Raw genomic sequence first — 24,712 nt, forward strand, 5'->3', positions numbered from 1 at the left:
CCCGAGCAATGTGGGACAGAATGAAAGGGGTCTGGCAGACCAGACATCGGAGATTGGCCTCCTGTGAAAGGCAACTGTATGTTTGTACAGTCTGGAGTCCTCTTCCAGGGTTTAAACCAGCCTTTATCAACTGTTTTACCACAAAGGAACCGGTGCAAAAATTTTCAGGTGTCAGGGAACCCTCTGCTAAGACTAGTCTATCAGGAATCATTAGGAAAATGCCCCTTTCCATTGGGGGCCAGTGGGGAGAATGCCCTCTTTTCCATTGGGGGGCCAGCGGGGAGAATGCCCTCTTTTCCATTGGGGGGCCAGCGGGGAGAATGCCCTCTTTTCCATTGGGGGGCCAGCGGGGAGATTGCCCTCTTTTCCATTGGGGGGCCAGCGGGGAGAATGCCCTCTTTTCCATTGGGGGGCCAGTGGGGAGAATGCCCTCTTTTCCATGGGGGCCAGTGGGGAGAATGCCCTCTTTTCCATGGGGGCGCCAGTGGGGAGAATGCCCTCTTTTCCATTGGGGCGCCAGTGGGGAGAATGCCCTCTTTTCCATTGGGGGGCCAGCGGGGAGAATGCCCTCTTTTCCATTGGGGGGCCAGCGGGGAGAATGCCCTCTTTTCCATTGGGGGGCCAGCGGGGAGAATGCCCTCTTTTCCATTGGGGGGCTAGCGGGGAGAATGCCCTCTTTTCCATTGGGGGGCCAGCGGGGAGAACAAAGGAACCTGTGCAAAAATTTTCAGGTGTCAGGGAACCCTCTGCTAAGACTAGTCTATCAGGAATCATTAGGAAAATGCCCCTTTCCATTGGGGGCCAGTGGGGAGAATGCCCTCTTTTCCATTGGGGGGCCAGTGGGGAGAATGCCCTCTTTTCCATTGGGGGGCCAGTGGGGAGAATGCCCTCTTTTCCATTGGGGGGCCAGTGGGGAGAATGCCCTCTTTTCCATTGGGGGGCCAGCGGGGAGAATGCCCTCTTTTTCCATTGGGGGGCCAGCGGGGAGAATGCCCTCTTTTCCATTGGGGGGCCAGCGGGGAGAATGCCCTCCTTGCAGTGGCGGTTATGATGCCACCCCTACAGACAGCTAAAAATATCCTTGGTGTCATGCTACTGGCTCTGCCAAGTGATGAAGGACCTGGAACAATAAAGGCGCTATCAGATGGGAGTTCAATTAGCCAGTGCCCAAAGAACCCCTAGTGACCACCTTGAGGAACCATTGTTGAGAATGGCTGTCTGATTTAGAGCCTCTTCACATCTGTATGCCTACATTAATGTGCTCCTAAAAATGCATCATATGTGATTATGCCCTATTAATGTGCTTTTCCCATGTGTAAATAGTCAAAAAATGGTGCACTTATTCAACCTGCGAATAAGTTGTATATACAAAATCAAAAATAGTGATCAAATTAGCAGCACTGATATATAGTATCTGCCACTGTTCATGCCCAAAACATTGATCTATTCGTCAGCCTAATGCTGTAAGAAGTAGGAAAAAAATAAATATATATAATTATATAATGTATAAGTGTGTGTATATGTATGTATATATATATATACACACACACACACACACACACACACACACACACACACACACACACACACACACAGTGCCTTGCGAAAGTATTCGCCCCCCTTGAACTTTGCAACCTTTTGCCACATTTCAGGCTTCAAACATAAAGATATAAAACTGTAATTTTTTGTGAATAATAAACAACAAGTGGGACACAATCATGAAGTGGAACGACATTTATTGGATATTTCAAACTTTAACAAATAAAAAACTGAAAAATTGGGCGTGCAAAATTATTCAGCCCCTTTACTTTCAGTGCAGCAAACTCTCTCCAGAAGTTCAGTGAGGGTTTCTGAATGATCCAATGTTGACCTAAATGACTAATGATGATAAATAGAATCCACCTGTGTGTAATCAAGTCTCCGTATAAATGCACCTGCACTGTGATAGTCTCAGAGGTCAGTTTAAAGCGCAGAGAGCATCATAAAGAACAAGGAACACACCAGGCAGGTCAGAGATACTGTTGTGGAGAAGTTTAAAGCCGGATTTGGATACAAAAAGATTTCCCAAGCTTTAAACATCCCAAGGAGCACTGTGCAAGCGATAATATTGAAGGTGGGAGACTCTGTCCAAAGGACAACAATCAGTTGTATACTGCACAAATCTGGCCTTTATGGAAGAGTGGCAAGAAGAAAGCCATTTCTTAAAGATATCCATAAAAAGTGTAGTTTAAAGTTTGCCACAAGCCACCTGGGAGACACACCAAACATGTGGAAGAAGGTGCTCTGGTCAGATGAAACCAAAATCAAACTTTTTGGCAACAATGCAAAACGTTATGTTTGGCGTAAAAGCAACACCGCTCATCACCCTGAACACACCATCCCCACTGTCAAACATGGTGGTGGCAGCATCATGGTTTGGGCCTGCTTTTCTTCAGCAGGGACAGGGAAGATGGTTAAAATTGATGGGAAGATGGATGGAGCCAAATACAGGACCATTCTGGAAGAAAACCTGATGGAGTCTGCAAAAGACCTGAGACTGGGACGGAGATTTGTCTTCCAACAAGACAATGATCCAAAACATAAAGCAAAATCTACTATGGAATGGTTCACAAATAAACATATCCAGGTGTTAGAATGGCCAAGTCAAAGTCCAGACCTGAATCCAATCGAGAATCTGTGGAAAGAACTGAAAACTGCTGTTCACAAACGCTCTCCATCCAACCTCACTGAGCTCGACCTGTTTTGCAAGGAGGAATGGGCAAAAATTTCAGTCTCTCGATATGTAAAACTGATAGAGACATACCCCAAGCGACTTACAGCTGTAATCGCAGCAAAAGGTGGCGCTACAAAGTATTAACTTAAGGGGGCTGAATCATTTTGCATGCCCAATTTTTCAGTTTTTCATTTGTTAAAGTTTGAAATATCCAATAAATTTCGTTCCACTTCATGATTGTGTCCCACTTGTTGTTGATTCTAAACAAAAAAATTACAATTTTATATCTTTATGGTTGAAGCCTGAAATGTGGCAAAAGGTCGAAAAGTTCAAGGGGGCCGAAAACGTTCGCAAAGCACTGTGTGTATATGTGTGTGTGTATATATGTATGTGTGTGTGTGTGTATATATATATATATATATATATATATATATATATATATATATATATATATATATATATATATATATATACATAATAATAATAATATATATATATATAATATATATAATAATATATATATAATAGTTATAGTGAATCGCACAAAAGATCCAAATGTAGCGCCCCTCCCCCCCCCCCCCCCCCTTAACCTCCAGAGGCCTGGTGGTGATCCCCAGAGACAGGGAGGGCGGACATTCCCCCTCAGGGTGCCGGTTACTAGGCATGGTGAGTGGTGTACAAGGTAGAAAGATGGGCGATTGTTGCAGTCCTGCTAAAAATCGCAGATCTCAGTCAATATACTATTAAAAAAAAAAAAATGACAATCTTTCCCCTAGTTTGTAGACTTATGTGCAAACCAATCAAAATACGCTTATTACAATTTTTTTTTTTTTTTTTACCAAAAATATGTAGCAGAATACAAATTGGCCTAAAAGGATGAAAAATTTTGATTTTAATTTTTTTTTTTTGGGGGGGGGGGGGGGATTTTATCTAGCAGAAAGTGAAAAATATTGTTTTTTTTTTTTTTTGTTTTGTTTTTTTTGAGATGTCCCTTTTTTTTTTTTTTTTTTTTGTTTATAGCACAAAAAATAAATAAAATAAATGATTGCACAGGTGATCAAATACCGCCAAAAGAAAGCTCTATTTGTGGGGGAAAAAAAAGAGATACATTTTTTTTCTGTACAGCGTTACACGACCGCAATTTTCTGTTAAAACAACTCAATACCAAATCGCAAAAAATGGCCTGGTCATTAAGGGGGCAAATTCTTCTGGCCCAGAAGTGGGTGCGTCTTTATTAAAATATATACAGTAAAACCTTGGATTGCGAGCATAATTCGTTCCGGAAGCATGCTTGTAATCCAAAGCACTCTCATATCAAAGCAAATTTCCCCATAAGAAATAATGGAAACTCAGATGATTCGTTCCACAACCATTTATTCATAAGTCCCTCAGTTTATAGTCCATATAAAAAGATTATAGCATTGCGATAGGTTATATAACCATAAAATGTCCATCCACAAATAGCCGCTTCCACAAGGGGATAAGAAGCAAAATCCAGTAGGAGCTACAGAGAATCAAAGAGAAGAAAGGCGCCTCTAAGTGTAGCAATATGGTTCCATTTAATAAAGGTACAACATTTAGCAACTCACATGGTTGATGAATAAAACAGGCACATCTAAGTATGCAGGCATCCGGGGTAAAGCTGTCCACATGGACTATCTTCTGCACCGCCGGCTGCCAGTCTGTAATCCTGACCGGGAAGACCACTGCAGTAAAGCGATCTAAAAGCGAGGGGCAGCATGGAAGGGATGACGTAGATGGCGGTGTGGAGGATGGTCTATGTGGACAGCTTTAGCCTGGATGCCTGCATACTTAGATGTGCCTGTTCCAATCATCAACCATGAGAGTTGCTAAATGTTGTACCTTCATTAAATGTAACCATATTGCTACACTTAGAGGCGCCTCTCTTCTCTTTTATACTCAGCTGTGACTTGAAGCTACTTGTATATCAAGACATCGCTTGTAAACCAAGTCAAAATTTATTTGAAATTTTTGCTTGTCTTGCAAAGCGCTCTCAAACCAAGTTACTCTCAAACCAAGGTTTTACTGTACATAAAATAGCCTACTCAGATTTCAAACATTCAAATTTTATAATTTTTTTGGTGTGGGATTACTACTCAATGGTAGCAGCTGTTCGAGCTCTACATGAATTGGAAAGCATTTTTATCACTACACCCATAGCAGTGCACAAGTACTTTACACACACTTTTCCCATGTGTACAACATTGTGATTGGATATCAAAGTTCTTAAACTTGCCCTTTTTTGGCTTTACTATAATGTATCTCTGCATTGCACAGGAAAAGCAGGGGGCGTAGTGGTTTGGACTTGGCTTTGCTGCACTGAAATCCTGTCTTTCTTTCTTTCTTTTCTTTTCTTTTCTTTTCTTTTCTTTTCTTTTCTTTTCTTTTTCTTTTTTTTCTTTTCTTTTTCTTTTTTTTCTTTTTCTTTTTTTTCTTTTTCTTTTTTTTCTTTTTCTTTTTCTTCTTTTTCTTTTTTTTCTTTTTCTTCTTTTTCTTTTTCTTTTTCTTTTTCTTTTTCTTTTTCTTTTTTTTCTTTTTCTTCTTTTTCTTTTTCTTTTTCTTTTTCTTTTTCTTTTTCTTTTTCTTTTTCTTTTTCTTTTTCTTTTTCTTTTTCTTTTTCTTTTCTTCTCCTCATTTTTACAAAAGATTTTTCAAACTTAACATTCCCTGCAATGTTTTAGCAAGTGTAAAGTGGGATCTCTTCCAGTCGTATATTTATGGTTTTGAAATTTTTATAAATCTTACTGGAAGAGGAGTTGACTTGCTTTGACTAGTGACCTTAAGCACACCACACATTTAAAATCTGATTGTACAATCCCTTACATCTAACACATTCTTAGTAGAGGTGAGGTGCAACAACCCAATAAGATAAGGGGATCTTCCAGAGCTGCCGGGTGCAGGAATGCAGTCGCACAGCTGCAATGGCCATTTTAAAAATAGAGTCCACAACTCCTTGCTTGTTCCTAAAAATCTTCAAAATTTATTGGTTCTCCATAAAAGACACAATGTCTAGACTGCAGATTTTAACACGTCAGCCTTGTGGGCCTTGTTTACAACATGTGTACAAAAATGGCACAATGTATAGGATATAAACCCCTCCTGGCAACACGTCTTTAATTTGCTAATTAATAGATAATTAAGATTACTTGGAGAGGTAAAACACCATAAATGGACAAACACAAACTTAATCAAAATCATGAACATAATCAAAAAACATTAAAATCCAATAAAGTGGAAAAAAAAAATGAACAAGAAAAATAAAGCGAGAATGCCCAGTGGGAGAAGAGAGAGAGTACTATTGCATGGCAATAAGGAACAAGTTAGGCATGAACAGAAAGATAGGAGGAACAAAAGATCAACATAAATGTGGGGGGTATGTTTTGATCTCTAAAAAACTAAGATAGTATTGGTTGCCTCCGTCCCTGTATAATAATGGGGGGGGGGGGGGATATTATGGTGCCTCAGGTCAAAAAACGGTGGGACTTTAAGGGCAAGTGATTATGTACACAAGTTTATACATAAAATCAAAGATGAATTAAGTAAATGAAAATCCAAAAAAACACGCATAGATTGTGTTGGTGCGTGTTTGGGTTAAAGACCCAAAGGTGAAAAGGTAAGACAGAAGATTCGGATGAATCCGTGACAGGTGTGAATATGGTGACTTAATATGGATGTTATCTCTGTTTTTCCATGCTTGGGGGCTTGGAAAAATGCTCACAGAGGTCATCCGATATTCCGACGCATTTCGGCTAATTTATAGCCCTTTTCAAGGATTTGTCACCCAGTCTGCAAAGGTAAAAATAACAGATCAGATAACATCCATATTAAGTCACCATATTCACACCTGTCACGGATTCATCCAAATCTTCTTTCTTACCTTTTCACCTTTTTGTCTCTAACCCAAACACGCACCAACACAATCTATATATGTGTTTTTTTTTGGGTTTATGTTCATTTACTTAATAAATGCATCTGTGATTTTATGTATAAACTTGTGTACATGATCACTTGCCCTAAAAGTCCCACCGTTTTTTGGCCTGAGGCACCATAATATCCCCCCCCATGATAAACATAACTGTAAGTCCAGGTCCCAGCCTGAGGTTTAACCCCTGAGGGTCCCTGGTGTTTAACTTGAAAATCCACCATGCCTCCCACCTCAAAGGAAGGCGGGGGCTAAGGAAGAAAAAAAAGGAAGGAGGTGGCTAAGGAAGAAAGAATGGAAGGGCGGGCTAAGGAAGAAAGAAAGGAACAGGGGGGGCTAAGGAAGAAAGAAAGGAGGGAGGGGGGCTAGGGAGGAAAAAAAAGAGAGGGGGGCTAAGGAGGAGGAAGGGAAGGGGGGGACACAAAGGAGGGGAGTGGGACGGGGGAGGTCACAAAGGAGGTGGAAGGGAAAAAATGGAAGGTGGAGGGGAGGGATCCTGAGTTTTTCCTTCGAAGACTCTAAGGCAGTGGTCCTCAACCCTGGCCTACAGGGCCCACTAACAGGCCAGATTTTCAAGATAACTGAAATACATCCCAGGTGATATCCTTTGCTGCTCAGTGATTGCAGTACTCTAGTCTGCATCTCCCCAAGGTAATACCTAAAATCTGGCCTGTTAGTGGGCCCTGTAGGCCAGGGTTGAGGACCACTGCTCTAAGGCACCATTCACATTAGCGTGTTTCCAAAGCCACACAATTTCAAGTACGACTTTGATTTTACATTCTATGGACTAAAGTTGCATCAAGTCACACCAAAGTACTGGAAGCACCTTTTTAAAAGTCGCTGTGACTTTAAATCACACCTATTTGATCAAGTACCATTGAAAAGAATGGGCTGCGACTTGTCATGTAACTTTAATGTCCAAGTGTGAATTTAGTAAGTGTGTGAAGTTTTCTGTTATCTCACCGTATTTGTTCTGGCTTCTTCTATGTGCTGTGGTTTCAACCCACAGACCAAACACCTAAATAGTCGTCTCTGTTTCTGCATTATTGTGGTCGTAACATTAGATGGTAAGCTCTAAGACCGGGACTGATACAATGATTAATAGTTCTCCATAAAGCATTGTGGTGTATTTCAGCATTACACATATTAATAAATAAATAAAAACTTCTTGTTCTAGGCACAGCTAGAATCTGGGGAGAGCTCCCTATCTTCTGCCCATCCCAGCGATGTAGCTGCTCTACTGAAACAGTTTTTCCGGGAGCTTCCGCATCCGCTTCTCACCCCAGAACTACAAGATCCCCTGTGCCAGATTCAGCAAACACTGTGTGAAGAGGAGAGGGGCGCCATCACAACCCTGGTGACCTGTCTGCTGCCGCCTGTCCATGGGGAGACCTTGAGGTACTTCTGTACCTTCCTCCAAAGTGTAGCCTCCAGGTAATAGCTGTAGTAATCTAAAAAGGCCACAAGGTGGACCCCAATCTTGACATTTGTTGGAGAACTGAATGCTGATTTTACAAAATGTGTTTATTTGAAATGCTAGCTTACAAAAAAAAATTATAATAATAATTGGCATATTTTGTTTTAGAGCATGTTTTTTAAAATTTTGCTTTTAAGCTAAAGAAATATTTCCAAGTGTTTTTCTCTAGTACCATGGTAATAAACCTCAATCCTTAAGGGCTGTTAGAAGGGAAGGTTTTCCCCACTGACCTTGCCTAGGATGAGCTGATTTATTAGGGTCATGGGTGGGAAACATCCTTAAAGGATCTGATCTGCAGAGTTTCTGTTTTGAATGGAATTGTATGGGTTGGATTTTGTCTATGTAAGTTTGTAGCTTTCGTTCTGCAGGGCTGCAATGTAAACTCCTCTAGGATGCTGTATGTTTCATATTATTATTATTATTATTATTATTATTATTATTATTATTATTATTATTATTATTATTATTATTATTATTGTATTATTATTATACAGGTTTTATATAGCGCCAACAGTTTGTGCATCGCTTGATGCAAGCCATCTTTCACTGAAAATGTGCTGCATTTGATGCACAGAAAACTTCTCCACCAAATTCTGCTTCTATAAAGACCAAACTCCAGGCACCAACATTTTAATTGGCTCTAGAGAGAAAACTATGGGGTGTATTTATAAAAATTGCAAACCTATTTGACTTCAGAAACTACATGTAATTGCTTTGCGAATGGGGCAAAATCTAATGTTATTAGGCCATTTTCTCTCTATAGCCACTAGATGGAGCTGCCAATCCTAGAAAATGAAAGCGGTATTAAACCCAAAGGCAAACATTAAAGTGGTTGTAAACCCACTTTAAAGACTTTTACCTATAGCTAAGCCTATATTAAGGCTTGCCTATAGGTGCTATCAATAGCTCCTAAACTTGCACCGTTTAGGAGATATTTACAGTGCATGCAGCCGATGACGTCATCGGCGCATGCACTCTGAAGGAACGGCCACCCGTGCTGTTCCTTCAGAGCCCTGTGCTGTGAATGGCGGAGTGATGGGAGGGATGTAATCGCGCCTCTGGCCATTTAGATGACCGGAGGACGCGATCCAGGAAGCAGGGGGGGGGGGGCGAACATGTCAGCCGTCCTGTTGCTGATCGGGCAGCACTGCGGGGGCTTAGTTTTTAGGGAAGTACTTCATAATGTGCTAGTATGCGATGCATACTAGCTCATTATGCCTTTGTCTTCACAGGGTTTTTTTTTTTCAGAGGGTTTACTTCCTCTTTAATTCGATTGCAGCTTACTGAATCTTAGATGTGATGGCTGCATTCATTTTCTTTTTAGGCTTTCTTTTCTTTATTTTCACCTGGTGATCCAGCAAGTAAGACAGAACAAGCTGTCCTGCAGATGTAGCAATTGAGGCAAATAGTTTACCACTGATGGGTGCTAACAATGGTCAGCTTTTATTGATGTAAGGTAAGCACCCCTATCAGTGGTAAAGAGTTAGTTTGTTTCAACCATGATTTGCATTTATTTATGTAAAACCTGTATCCCAAAATGGAAAAAATTAAAAAATGCTGTAACTGCCTAAAAAGTGTGAGGTGGGCTTTTCCTTCAATTTGTTAGAGTATCCAAATTGGCTAGTACATTTAACCCCCCCCCCCCCCTCACCCTCAGATTGACAATGCTGCATTCCAGACTTAGAGAATGGACAGATATCTGTTAATGCTGCACTCCAAAGGTGACTCTGTTGCTCCTTTATCCAGAGTGGGGGAACTCTAATAAAGGAGGTGTTTTAATGGCCCAATCACCAGGTGCAAACAGAGGGGAAAAAACCCAAAATAAAGGAATGCAGCCACCACATCTAATGATTGGTAAGCTGCAATATATTACATTTGAGTTTTGAGGTTTATTAGCACTTTAATATTTTCCTCTGATCATCTGGGCATTCTAGTGACTATAATGCAGTATTTTCCTGATTCACCCTATTCTGGATAAATAAATAACATTCGACCTGCAGAGAAAATAACCCAACAACATTGGATTTTGCCCCCATTCGCACTGGACAAATTTTAAATGTTTCACATGAGGAACAGCTCTGCATTTTTTCATCAATATACCTTCTGCTGTTTAATAATTCCATGCTGGCTTCATACAGATTAAAAAGAGTGTCGGTGTCTATTATGCCCGCAGCTCGGATGTCACCGGGGAGAGTAAAAGTGCAGAGTGAACTTTATTATACGTTTCAACTGAAAGCAATCTTTTTAAGCCGGATAATGAATGCCAGAATGGTATTACTAAAAGGCTGAGGTACCAATACATTCTACTTTCTAAAGCCAATAAAATCATTGTGACTGGAGTTGGGCCTTACCAACAATTCTTTGAAGGCGTTTTTTAACTGGTGTGCTAAACATTTGATCAATCCTAATGTACCCAAGTTGTAAGGCTGCCCATAGATGCCTCATTGTTTTTTGATCAACCAGAAGGGCTGATCGAAGGACAAAAAAAAACAATAAAATAGCTTTACCCATCCACACAAATGAGGTGGATGGAGGAATTGTCAATGCTGTGCCATTGTATTCTGACAGTGGGGAATTCTCTGCTGTCAGAATACACTGATCAGTGGCTGCAGCCAGTTGGTAGAGAGAATTTTTCCAATGGTCTTTTTCCACAACAGGAATGGCCATAGATAGATCAAAATTCGACCAGTCCCTGCTGAATCGGTGGCATTTCAATCCATCTATTTGCAGCTAAATGATGTAAATGAAACACAAGTCATATCTGTGTTGTGGTGCATTGCCATTCGTCAATTTGTAGGCAGTCTACTTTTTGCACTGCAGGTGGCGCTCAACCGCAGCAATATTGCAGAGGGAGAGGATGTCAAGAGGAACATGGTTCCTTTATAGTTTCCTGGGTCACTGGGGAAGCTATCCGGTTAAATGCTGCTGCCCCATGTGACTCTGGCAGCCATTTTTTTTTTAAACCTACAAAACAAACAAATGCCACCTGAACACAGCGATGGCAGTAATATGGACTACGCAGAGCCCAGCAATAGTAAGAACCAGGATAGTACATAATAGACCATCCGACCATCCTTAGAACAGTACATCCGTGGACAAAAATAATCCAAGTCAGTTGTACTTTAAACCTGGGCCAGCCATATCAGCTGTAAAAACAGGCAAGGCAACAGAACAGTTACACGTACAACAATTCACTAAAAACACATTATATATACATATATATATATATACAGAGCTCAAAATTTCAAGTCCTGAGCTACTAGCCAGGCCCTAAGAGTTACTTGCCATCAGTTGCCCTGCCCCTAAACACGCCCTTATAAATTATCTCATGAAATTACACTGTTAAATGTTTTATGAAGAAGTTAAAAATAAAAAAATATATTAACTTTACCAGTGTCCACCAGTGCAGCCTATCAGTACAGCTTATCAATGCAGCCTCACCAGTACCCATCAGTGCAGCCTCGCCAGTGCCCATCAACCCAGCCCCACCAGTGCATGGGGATCAGAGAGAGGAGAGCCAGCTGGATCACACACAGCAGGGATCTCCCACTGTGACACACTTTGATTTGAATTGCCCGGCAGCGGCAGTCAAAGTCCTACCTCCTGGCCTGGCTCCTATGATAGAGGTCATAAATCCCGGCATTGGACCAGTGTGTTGTCTATCATAGGAGCTGATCCAGGAGGAGGGACTGAGTTTGACTGCGGCTGCTGGGCAATTCAAATCAAAGCTGTGTGATCTGGCTGGCTCTCCTATTCCTCTCCTCTCTCTGGGCGATCGTTGGGAGAACAGCACCCAATCAACCCCCCCCCCCCCCCCTCCCCAAGGCAGCCCCACACTCGCCCTCAAGTTTTTTTTCCACTCGCCAAATGCGAGCAGGCGAGTAGAAATTTTGAGGGCTATATATATATATATATATATATATATATATATATATATATATATATATATATATATATATATATATACACACACACACACACTGCTCTCTCCAAATAAGAGATTCATAACTGACCCATTAAAGGGACAACTCTGGTGGCCATCTTGGGTCAGGCAGAGTCTATTTAAAAGACCACAAGAGAGTTGCACCACTCCAGGCAAACCAATGGAATACTTCACTGCTGTTGCAGGAACCAGGTATAGCTGCTATAGAGGGCCGGTTGCCTGCCAGGGTCATCAGCAATGACTAAGCACAGGTGTGTGAAACTCGTCTGCTGAATTTTTTTTTTGAGCTGTAAGTGTATATCATGTCCTCTCTTTTTATGGATCTACAATGAAGTATGAAGATTTTATGCTGGATGTGCTGCCACCTTTCTCTTCTTTGAGTCTATTTAAGAACCTGGCTGCCGGGCTTGACATGCATTTCGCGTGTGGGCAGTGTAGGGACAGTGAATATGGGTAGGGAGAGGTTCTAGATGAATAGGGAAATGATAGGGACATGCCATCCTTCCTGGAAGCCTTCCCATTTGGGTACAGACCGACCAGGCTGCATTCCGCCCCTCCAAACGGATGCTGTAGACACATGAGACCCGCTCTGCTACACATCACTGTTACTTCCTGTGAGTGTTCCCGGTCAGGTGCCTTCCCCAGGGTTTGTTGTGAGATGTAATGGTAATACAAGTTCTTTTTCTGCAAATGGACTCTGTTTACTGCCACCGTGCCATGCTGCACCTCCCTACAACTCGCATCCAAACGCACATCTACAGTGTGCTGCAGAGCATGACAATGCACACATGCTAGTACCCTGTGTGTGGCAGCACACCAAAATCACACTGGGCTAATTATTTTTTTGTGTTGACCGCACCCTTAAAAGGAGAGGACTGGCTAATGCAAAACAGCTGAACGCACAGGGCATGCTAAAGCTGGTCATACACCAGTACAGTAGATAGTACGACTTTGTTGCTTTGTTGAATGTCCTTCAAAAGTACTTCAAAATTTAAGCTGCTTTTAAAATTCAATTTTGAAATTTTATGTAATCTCCAAGACGAAAACCACATCTACTGTAAGAAAAATTTGTTGGCGAAATTTGTTTGAATTTCGACACTATGGTCAAAATCATACATCAGTTTGACCCCCACTGGTGATTAGAGAATTGAAAGAGCTTTCTTAAAATGAGGAATTTAGAACAAAAGTTTACTAGTTTATGTCCAGCCTAACACAAAATGGGCATCAACCTAATGCAAATGTAAGTGTTGCAGTGCCCTGTGTTAATCCTAGATGCTCCTTTTGCATGACCCCATTTGTTGATTCAGTATATGTTACTTTTAACCCCTCACTTGGGGTTGGTATGGAATGTAAATTGGCCTGATCTTGTTGCTTGTTCTCCTTTTTGTTCTAACAGGTGTGATGAGAACAGGATGGACTCTGGGAATCTGGCTGTAGTTTTAGCTCCCAGTTTGTTCTCTAGCAGCAACTTGGGAGAAAAGCTGACACTTGCCACTGAGAAACAGCTGCAACTTCAGGCGTCTGCCATTCAAAGTCTCATCGAACGGGCCCAGGATATAGGTAAAGGCTGTTTACGGGAAGGCAGCTGCTGTTGCCCAGGGTGATGCAGATCACAGGGTCATACTGCACAATGGAACACTGCTGGGTTGGTCATACACCACCAAGAGCAATGCAACTGAGCTTCAGTGATTGGTGGTGATTGCTTCGCTGGCTAAATGTTCAATTGCTAGTTCGCTATATGGAAAAACAGGAAAGCCTGTGCTCTTAGGAAAAACATTTTCCCAATTATAAGTGGCATTCTACTAAATGCTATCCTAATAAGGTATTATGCCAACATGGAACTAAAATTCTTTCTTATTGGAGCAGTGTTGTTATACAGGGGGAATCCTGTTAGGGGCTCCCTGACATAGTCTGTAGCATAGAAGTAATATTAGTTATACTTTGGACTGTTCATGGTGTGAAATGTGTGAGCCCAATCACTATAATCTCATTTTAAGCGTTAAAGTGATTGTAAAGGAATATGTTTTATTATTTAAAATTAAAATAACAACATATCATACTTGCCTGCTCTGTGCAGCGGTGTTGCACAGAGCAGCCTCGATCCTCCTCTTCTCGGGTTCCCTGTCAGCGCTCTGGGCCCCTCCCCCTTGCCGAGTGCTCCCCCCATACCCCCCATAGCAAGCCACTTGCTATTGGGACACTCATGCGTGCTCACTTCTGAGCCGGCTCTCTGTACCCCTAAGAGACAGAGCGTGGCTCAGCCCTGTCCCCAGCTCCCGCCTCACTGGCTGTGATTGAGCAGCGGGAGCCAATGGTTTCTGCAGTTCCATCTCAGCCAATCAGAAGGGAGAGACAAGGCTCTTGTGCACATTGGTGGTTTCAAGATTGAGCTTAGATCTGTATTGGGGGGGCGGGGGGCTGAGGAGGGAGCTGCACTCTGAAGGTTTTTTTTACCTTTATGCATAGAATGCATAAGGATAAAAACCTTCAGCCTTTCTAACCACTTTAACATATTAACCTTCTGCTGACCACAGAACGCTTTTTAATGCTCAGCTACTGCATATAAGCATCCATGGCAGTCTGAGACTGAGCTGAGAGCATGCTTCCTGAATGCTCATCGCACATTGATTGAGTTCTCACCAGAAGGTCTCAGTCATAGTTTCTGGCCTGGAGCCAGTGGTTACGCTCCCAATCATGTCACCACTGTGAGAGCCAATCACAGTGGTCACATAATACAGAAGCAATGCCGTTAAGGATTTCACATTATTTCAGAAGTCCTTTTTCAGACTTTAAAAATCTACAGCTCCTATAAAAATAATCCATGGTGATCCTGCCATGAAGGTCATTGGTAAGGCACTTGCTGTTATTGGGTGACAACAATCTGTCCCTCAGTTTTCTCCTGCATTGTTACTCCATCACAGGAACTTTTGATGGAGACTACTTATGAGTGTCTCAAAACCCATTACATAGCAAGGCTTCACTGCAGTGTTAATTTTGGCAGCAAACTTCAATTTAGTTTTAGTCTTCGTCTTAGGACTAAAATGGAATTTTAGTTTTAGTCCCATTTTAGTCTTCTGCAAGTGTTTTAGTCGTATTTAGTTGACTAAAACTCCAGTACATTTTAGTCGACTAAAACATCTTACATTTTAGTCGACTAAAACTCATTTTAGTCATCTAAATGGTCATGGTCAGAGAGGAGGCCTGTAATGCTGCTGCCTGCAGTCAGTGCAGTGAGTGCACACAGTGCTGCTCAGAGTGCTGGATGGGGGTCTCAGGTTTAAGGGTGGTCTCTGGTCTGACTCTGAACTGAAGTTGTTGAACAGTATGGCCAGGGCGGGCCTCAGGGGCCTATATGCACGCATACAGTCCTGGATGGATGGCGGAATCGGATGTCAGTGGTGACTGGTGAGTGGTATGAGGGGACTCAGGGAGGCAGTAATAGCTGGCCTGGCTGTTAACTCACAGTGGGTGCTCTGCTCTGGATGTGGTGGTGGCCAGGTGCCAGTGCTGTGTGATGAGTCGGGCCTGGCGCATCTGGCTGTAGTGCTGCAGCTGCAGTGCTCTGGTGAGGTCAGGTGACTGGTCTGGAGTTGACTCTCTCTAGTAGTCCACTCCTCACGTCGGACGTCACGGGGCACGCCACGCCAGACGCCACACAGGTGGAGCTCCGTGAAAACCGGAAGTTGGGTAAATGTCCCTGGCTCCCTGCCTCACATTCTCGTTTAGTTTTCGTTCGTTAACTAAAACGGATTTGATTTTCGTCATAGTTGTCGTCATTTGACGAAAAACGGAAAATTGATATCAAATACTTACCGTAATTTTCCTTTCCTGATGGACTCCATGGCAGCATACGTTCGGGTAGGCCCCGCCTCCTCTCCTACCTCATAGGACCCCACTCCCATAAATCTTTGCTCCCTTTCAGCATCAGTGTTCTGTAACTCGCCTACTCAGGAATTGGGAGGGGACTCCTGCTGCCATGGAGTCCATCAGGAAAGGAAAATTACGGTAAGTATTTGATATCAATTTTCCGTTTTCCTGACAGACTCCATGGCAGCATACGTTCGGGAAATAACTCGCTATACACTCCCGGGTGGGAAGATGCTGAACAAAGAAAAACTTTAATTGGCACTGTCAACTGACAAGACTTGAACGCCAAAGTTAAAAGAAGATAAGGCAACAGGTTCAATACAATAATGGGAAAGGAAGGTATTGACAGATGAGCAGGATGCTGCTTTGCAGATCACATCAGGCGCAACGTGTTTGGAAGCTGCCCAAGACGTAGCAATGCTTCTGGTAGAATGAGCCGTAATCGCCTCTGGAGGAGCCAAGCCCTTTGCTCTATACGCCCATTGGATAGCCTGGACAGTCCATGCAGCCACTGCTCTGGAAGAGGCACGCATTCCCTTCTTTTTTCCATGGAGAAGAACAAAAAGGAAATCCGATTGGCGGAAGGAGGATGTGGACTCCAGATATTGATTCAAAGTGTTGCCCACATCTAGAGGATGGACTAGAGATTCCTCATCAGTTCTGAAGGTGGGAAGAACTATCTCAGAGTTTTCGTGGAAGACAGAGGTCACTTTTGGGTTTGACCCCAGCATAGGGATTAGGACCACTCTGTCCTGAAAGAAGGTCAGAAAAGGCTCTTTGCAACCTAAATTATGTATCTCAGAGACCCTTTTAGCGGAGGTAATGGCCACCAAAAACGCTGTCTTCAGCGTAAGCTCCTTGATTGACATGGAGGCAACTTCCTTTGAAGTAAAAAAGTCCAAAACTAATGGAAGATCCCATTTTGGGAATCTCTGCTTTCTCTGAGGCCTGAGCCTGACTGCGCCCTTGAAAAATTGTTGAATCAGATGATGACTTGCCCACTGAATTCCGGTGAAGGCTGAGATGGCAGAGACTTGCACCCGGAGAGAGCTAACCGAGAGGGACAGATCCAGACCAGATTGCAAGAAACTCAGAATTTGCTGATTAGTAGGTGTACCTACTGGACCTGACCTCTGGGCTTGATGACTCATGAACCTAGCCCAGATCCTTTCATATACCCTGTTGGTGCTAGCTCTTCTTGAACTCATAAGAGTCGGGATCACCTCTTCTGGGCATCCGAGAGCCTCCAACCTCCCCCTCTCAAGAACCAAGCCCTGAGGTGTAGACGCGCAGGGCATGGATGCAGAGTAGGACCCTGAGATAGAAGGTCCGGCCTGAGAGGTAGAGGGATTGGATCCCTGAAGCTGAGAAGGGACAGCAGGGGAAACCAGGGCCTGTTGGGCCAGAAGGGAATTATTGCTATGATTTCTACTTCCTCCATCTTCAGTCTCCGCAGGAATTGGAGTACTATTGGTACTGGTGGAAAAGCATAAGCAGACTGGAAGTTCCATCTGTCCGTGAGGGCATCCACTCCGAAGGCTTGAGGATCCCTGAACCTCGTATAGTACTTCCGAAGTTTCTTGTTGCATGGACTCGCAAACAGATCCACTTCTGGCGATATCCCCAGGGACAGGACCCAATTGAACACCACCTGATGGAGGGACCACTCGTTGTTGTCTAGTTGGAATCGGGATAGGAAGTCTGCTTCCACATTCAACACTCCCGGAACAAAGACCGCTGAAAGATTGGCCAGATGATGCTGGGCCCATGTCATAATCGGCTCTGTTTCTTGGAGGAGAGACATGCTGCGAGTTCCTCCCTGCCTCTTGACGTATGCCACTGCCGTGGTGTTGTCCATCCTTAGTAACACTGAGGCCCCTTGAGTTAGATGGTGAAAAGCCTGAAGGGCTTTGAGGGCAGCTCGTAGTTCTAGGATGTTGGACACCACTCCGTGACCGGGAAAATTCCATCTGCCTTGTGCCACTTCTGACAGACAGTGGGCTCCCCAACCGGTACTGCTGGCATCGGAGGTTATCGTAATCCTGGAGATTGTAGCAATTGAGTGGCAGTTGGTTAGATTCGTACGGCGTAACCACCAAGGAAGGCACCCCTTCATGAATGGGGTCAGGTGAATAACCTGCGACAAGTTCTCTGTCGTCCATTGTTGGAGAAACCCTTTCTGGAAGGGTCTCAGTTTCCACAGAGCCCACTTCACCATGGGTGAAGTAGCTACCAGAGTCCCTACTACCTTCAGACACTGACGAGCAGTGAGACGGGAGGCAGCGAGAGCGAGAGCCACCCTGCTCTGAACTACTTCACCGTGTTGAATAGCGCTCCGAGAAACACCAGCGACTGTGTTGGCACCAGAGGCTCTTTTCTAGATTCAGAATCCACCCGAATTCCTGCAGCGTAGAGATCACCTGCTCCCAGATGTGAGAGTAACTGAAGTCTGTCCTGGGATAGAAGAAGGAGGTCGTCCAGGTAATGATGCAATCTGATACCTCTGGTCCTGATGAGAGCCACAACCGCCAACAAGGTCTTGGAGAATGTGCGAGGCGAAGTTGAGAGCCCGAAGGGAAGACATGTTAATTGCATGTGGGCATGACCGACAGCAAACCGGAGAAACTGATATTCTTTTGCCACAGGTACATGGAAGTACGCATCTTTTAGGTCTATTGATGCTAACCAGTCTCCTGGGAGAACCGAATGCTGTATTGTGACCAGGGATTCCATCTTGAATCTTTCTCGATGGATAGATCTGTTTAGATATGTGAGATCTATTACCGGGCGCCAGGTGCCGTTCTTTTTCTGGACAAGGAAGAGAGGTGAATACACTCCCTGACCTCTTTCCACTTCGGGAACTGGTACAACAGCTCGCTGAGCCAGTAGGGTGTCCACATAACCAAGAAGAACCTTCTTTTTTTCTGCTGACGGAGGAAGAGAAGTTGCGATGAACCTGGGTTTGGGAACGCTGTCGAACACCCAACAGTGCCCTTGGGACACAATATTTAGAACCCAGGGATCCTGGATCGAGGCCGCCCAGACGTCCCGAAATTGGAGCAACCTGGCCCCTACCGGGAAAGCCTGGACGGGCCCAGCCTCAAAAGGATTTGGTGGCCTCCCGGTCACCAGACGAAGAGCCTTTTGGGCCTTTCTGGAAGGTGGTTTGCCTTGACACAGAACTACCCATTCCCCTAGATGACCAGTACATACCTTGTATGAGCGGGCTGGCCACTAGGGGGCGGCGATGAGTCCATAGCTTGAGGCTGTCTGGCAATACACTGTCAGCTAGAGGAAGGACATGTATACTAAGAACAGATACTATACTGCAGGCAATTAGAAAGAAAAGGCAGAAAACCATACCTGAGAGTACTGAGCCAGAGTCTGGGGGAGGCTATCGATATGCCGACCTTCCCACCAGCTCTGGATGAATTCCCTGTTTAAATAGACCGCCCTGCGATTATTCGGGTGTACTGCGCATGCGCGAGTGACGTCAGCCGTCGCTCCCGCGCATGCGCGCTGAAACCAATACCCGGCGCGTACTGCGCATGCGCAGAAGCGCCGGACAACCCGGAAGTGGCGGTCACGATCGCGGCCACTGCTTATACCGGGAGCCATGATACAAGTAAGTGAAAGGAAAAGGTTATAAGGAACACGAGCGATTGCGGACTGTATTAACATGAATATAGGCACGATAAGCATAAAAATGGCATAGAATCACATAACACACAGAGCAATAGACAAGCAAGAGAGAAGATAAAACAAAAATGGTCCCATAACAGGGCTTACCACCCTGCCCAAGCAGAGACAGGTCCAGGAGACGCAACACCGGGCTGTATCTTTGGGCAATAATAGGGCCACCCGCAGAAGCTGGGCTCTCTCGGCCAGACCACAGAGCTCCTGCTAAGGGTCTCTTCCATTGCCCCCTCCATACCCTGCTAAGAGCCAGGGCTTAGCGGAGGCTCCGTGACCCATCCTGCTTCCAATATATAGGACTGATTGTAGGAACATAACACCGTATGTATGACGACAAAAAAGGAACACTGATGCTGAAAGGGAGCAAAGATTTATGGGAGTGGGGTCCTATGAGGTAGGAGAGGAGGCGGGGCCTACCCGAACGTATGCTGCCATGGAGTCTGTCAGGAAATGTGCTATACTTTGCGTCTCGTTTTCGTCAGTTGAAAAATGCCGGTGACGAAAGTGGTGACAAACGTTTTCGTTGACGAAATTAACACTGCTGTAAACTCCATTGGCTGTAATGTCATTGCACATATTACCTGAATATATTACCAACATTAAATATTAGGGAAAAATATAAGAAAAGCCTTTTTCTTAATTGTTTAATTTTCAGCAGCTTAGTAGATGCTCCTTACTTATGCATATACGGTGGTGCAATATATGTTTAAACTTTAATGCGCTATTATTACATGCTCTGGATGGAATTGTGTTGCCGATATAGAAATGGCCAGCAGAGGAGTGTTAATTTTGATGTCAATTTTTTATTTAATTTTAGTTATAGTCTTATGACTAAAATGCCATTTTAGTTTTAGTCGTATTTTAGTCATCTGAATTGTTTTAGTTTTAGTCGTATTTTAGTCAACTAAAATAGTTTTAATTTAGTCGACGAAAACGTTTTAGTCGACAAAATTAACACTGCTTCACTGTTGTCAAAATCAGGAAATCTGCTCTGAAAAATGCCATGCAGCTATTGCTTGAGTACATGCATGTAGACCAGAATGGCTGTAAAGAGGCCGCAGGAGCTTTGCTACACTGATCTACAACAAGGAATTAAAAAAGTTGAGACAGAATTTTCTTTTAAAAAACTGGCAACTGTTTTATTTAATGCATACATTTAGTTAACCCCAATGTCCTTTAGCTATGGTCTACAAGGAATTGTCACTTCCCAGCAAACGTTAGCCCAGAGTGAGCTGTCTGGATTTGCGGTTGGTTTTGTTTCAAAGTTTGCTTTATGTACTGACATACTTCCATAGATATCAGTCTGTCCAGACAGTATGGTATGGTAACTAGCTGTCTTGTCACCATCCACGGGCAGCTTAGCTCCTCAATAAGTCACCGAAGTTGAATCCAACACCGATTAATGCATTGGATGTTTTGCAGTCATTTGGTGTAAGAAGACCATACCTTACTAAACTCTGTCTCTGCAAACAACTAGCACTTGCTGAGGAAACCCAGAAGGAACAGAAAGTGTCTAGCTAGGACTAACCAGCACTACACTGGAGGGGTGGACAGAGGGAAATACCAAATCTCATAAGTAAACTTGTTGTAGTGACCCTAAACCATCACTAGATGTCAGAATATATCAGAACATTAGTAACCTGATACAGTTAAATGCAAATACAAAAATAAACACATACAGAGGGTAAATATATTTCTTAAACTATTGCTATTGACATGAAATGTTTACCAGATGTCAGTAACAACCCATGCAATCTATACATACAAGGAAACCAAAACAAGTATGTTCAGAAATGAAGTTATTTGTAATAAAATGGAATGACACAAGGAAAAAGTATTGACAACATAAAGACCGGGAAATGTAAAAAGGCATGAAAAGCCAAGACACCAGCTGAAATCTATCAGTAATTCTGAATTGACAATGCAATCCTGCTCCTTGTCAATGCAAATTAATATCAGCTGGTTCAGTCTCAACTGATGGCCTATAACAAAGTGTCTCATTACCAAGGTATCACACGAGAAACCTTTCATGATGGGTAAAAGCAAAGAGCTCTGTCAAGACCTTCACAACTTTACTGTTGTAAAACATACTGATGGCATTGGTTACAGAAGGTTTTCTAAACTTCTGAACATTCCAGTGAGCACTGTGGGGGCCATGATTCAGAAGTGGAAAGAACATAATTTCACCATAAACCAGCCATGACCAGGTGCTCTTCGCAGGATTTCTGACAGAGGAGTGAAAACAATTCTCAGGAAAGTTGTCCAAGAGCCAAGGGCCACTTCAGAAAGACCTGGAATTAGCAGCTACAATTGTTTCAAAGAAAACCATAAGTTATGCACTCAACCGCCATAGCCTGTATGCATGCTCTACATGCAAGAAAAAGCATGCTGAATCTCGTTTAAAGTTTACCGCACAACATTTAGACAAGCCTTTTACATACTGGGAGAATATAGTCTGGTAAGATGAGACCAAAATTGAACTCTCTGGACACCATAATACACACCACGTTTGGAGGTCAAATAGCACTGCACTTCACCCTAAAAAAACCATATCAACAGTAAAGTTTAGAGGTGGGTCGGTTTTTCAGCATACGGTACTTGCAAACTTCATATCATTGAAGGAAGGATGAATGAAAAAATATACCAGGACATTACATAGTTAGGTTTAAAAAAGACACAAGTCCATCTGGCTCAACCAATAAAAAAAAAAAACAGTAATGAAAACCCAACCATACAATCCCATATACACAATCGTATACCCGCAGTTGATCCAGAGGAAGGTGAAACCATCCCCAGCAAAGTATGATCCAATTTGCTACAACAGGGGAAAAAAATTCCTTCCTGATCCCTCGAGAGGCAATCCGATATTCCCTGGATCAACTTTATCTATAAATATTGGTACCCATTTATATTATGTACACCCAGGAAAGAATCCATGCTTTTTTAAAGCAATCTAGAGAGCTAGCCAGAACCACCTCTGGAGGGAGTCTATTCCACATTTTCACAGCTCTTATGGTGAAGAAACCTTTCCGTATTTGGAGACAAAATCTGTTTTCCTCTAGACGTAAAGAGTGCCCCATTGTCCTCTGTGTTGACCTTAAAGTGAACAACTCAACACCAAGTTCACTATATAGACCCCTTATGTATTTATACATGCTGATCATATCTCCCCTTAATCTCCTTTTCTCGGGAGAATAAATTCAGTTCCTCTAATCTTTTCTCATAGCTGAGCTCCTCCATGCCTCTTATCAGTTTGGTTGCCCTTCTCTGCACTTTCTCCAGTTCCCCAATTTCCTTTTTAAAAACTGAGCTGCATATTCCAGATGAGATCTTACTAATGATTTGTACAGGGACAAAATTGTATCTCTCTCTCTGGAGTCCATGCCTCTGTTAATACAAGAAAGGACTTTGCTTGCTTTGGAAACCGCAGCTTGGCATTGCATGCTATTAAGCTTATGATCTACCAGAACACCCAGATCCTTCTCCGCTATGGATTCCCCCAGTTCTATTCCACCTAGTATGTATGATGCATGCATATTCTTTCCCCCCAGGTGCATAACTTTACATTTATCAACATTAAACCTAATTTGACACATAGTTGCCCAATGAAACAGTGCACTGAGGTCAGCTTATAAATTGGAGACCTCCTGTAAAGAAGTTCTTCCACTGCAAAGCTTGGTGTCCTCTGCAAAGACTAAAATGGTACTTTTAATCCCAGACCCGATATCATTTATAAAGATATTAAAAAGTAAGGGTCCCAACACTGAACCTTGGGGTACACCACTGGTTACCTTAGACCATTCAGAAAAAGAATCATTAACCACTACTCTCTGAATTCTATCTTTTAGCCGATTTTCTATCGATTTACAAACTGATCTTTCCAAGCCAGTAGACTTTACCTTTACACATTAGCCGTGTGTGGGGAACTGTGTCAAACGCTTTTGCAAAATCCAAGTATACTACTTCCACAGCCACCCCTCTGTCCAAGGTTTTACATACCTCCTCATAAAAAGAAATCAGGTTTGTTTGACAACTTCTGTCTTTCATGAATCCATGCTGTCTGTGGCGTAAAAAATTATTTTTCCAGCAAGAACTTATCTATGTGGTCTTTTATTAAACTCTCCAGTATCTTCCCAACTATAGAAGTTAAACTAACAGGTCTATAGTTACTTGGCAAAGACTTTGATCCCTTTTTAAATATAAGCACCACATTGGCCCTACGCTAATCCAGCGGTACTATTCCAGTCCTTAACGAGTCCCTAAAAATTGGAAACAAAGGCTTTGAAATTACAGAGCTCAATTCTTTTAGGATGCGTGGGTGGATGCCATCTGGTAAGTATTTATTACATTTGCCTTCTCTTTGTCCATATTCACCCAATCCTGATTATTTTGTAATGGGCCTACATGCTCAGACCTAACCTTTTTTACTATTAATATTTGAAGAATTTTTTGGGGTTTGTCCTACTATCTTTTGCAATCTGTCGTTCATTTTGACTTTTTGCGTCCTTGAGTTCCTTTTTTACATATTCTGTTATATTATTTGTAACAATGATAGTGTTTCTTCATTTTTATATTTTTTTAAAAGCTCTTTTCTTGTTATTTATAGCTTTTTTAACTTTGGCCATAATGGGTTTTATTTTTAGCCTTTTATACTTATTACCCATAGGAATATACTTTGCAGTGAGTTTGCATGAAGTCTTTTTGAAAATTTCCCATTTCTGTTCTGTGCTCATTGATGCCAATATTCCCTCCCAGTCTAAATCCTGGAGAGCAGCCCTCATCCTTGGAAAATTTGCTCTCTTAAAGTTATGTGTTTTTGTATTTCCTGTATGTGTTTTTTGCTTACAGCTAACATTAAATGAAATCATATTATGGTCACTGCTACCCAGATGTTCTTTTATATGAACATTATTAATAAGCTCTGCATGGTTTGAGATTACCAGGTCCAACGGAGCATCATTTCTAGTGCGCGCCTTTAATAAACTGCACCATAAAATTGTCTTGTAAGAGTTTTATAAATTTTTGTCCTTTAACTGTTCCAGCAGTGCCATTACTCCAGTCAATGTCTGGGTA

At 42.7% G+C, this 24,712-nt stretch overlaps 1 protein-coding gene across 1 annotated transcript in view; it reads left to right on the forward strand.

The window, feature by feature from the left end:
• Nucleotides 1-24,712, forward strand: part of LOC309560472 (rho GTPase-activating protein 11A-like) — a gene marked incomplete at both ends in the record, with an annotated part of 68,215 nt that overhangs the window by 15,654 nt on the left and 27,849 nt on the right. The window contains 2 exons of the mRNA XM_082264105.1: nt 7,834-8,090; nt 13,473-13,636. Coding sequence (XP_082120231.1) covers nt 7,834-8,090; nt 13,473-13,636 — 421 coding nt within the window. The remainder of the gene's footprint in view (nt 1-7,833; nt 8,091-13,472; nt 13,637-24,712) is intronic.

This window comes from Pelophylax lessonae, assembly GCF_965119305.1.
Source record: "Pelophylax lessonae genome assembly, chromosome: 7".
In the NCBI taxonomy this organism is placed as follows: Eukaryota; Metazoa; Chordata; class Amphibia; order Anura; family Ranidae; genus Pelophylax; species Pelophylax lessonae.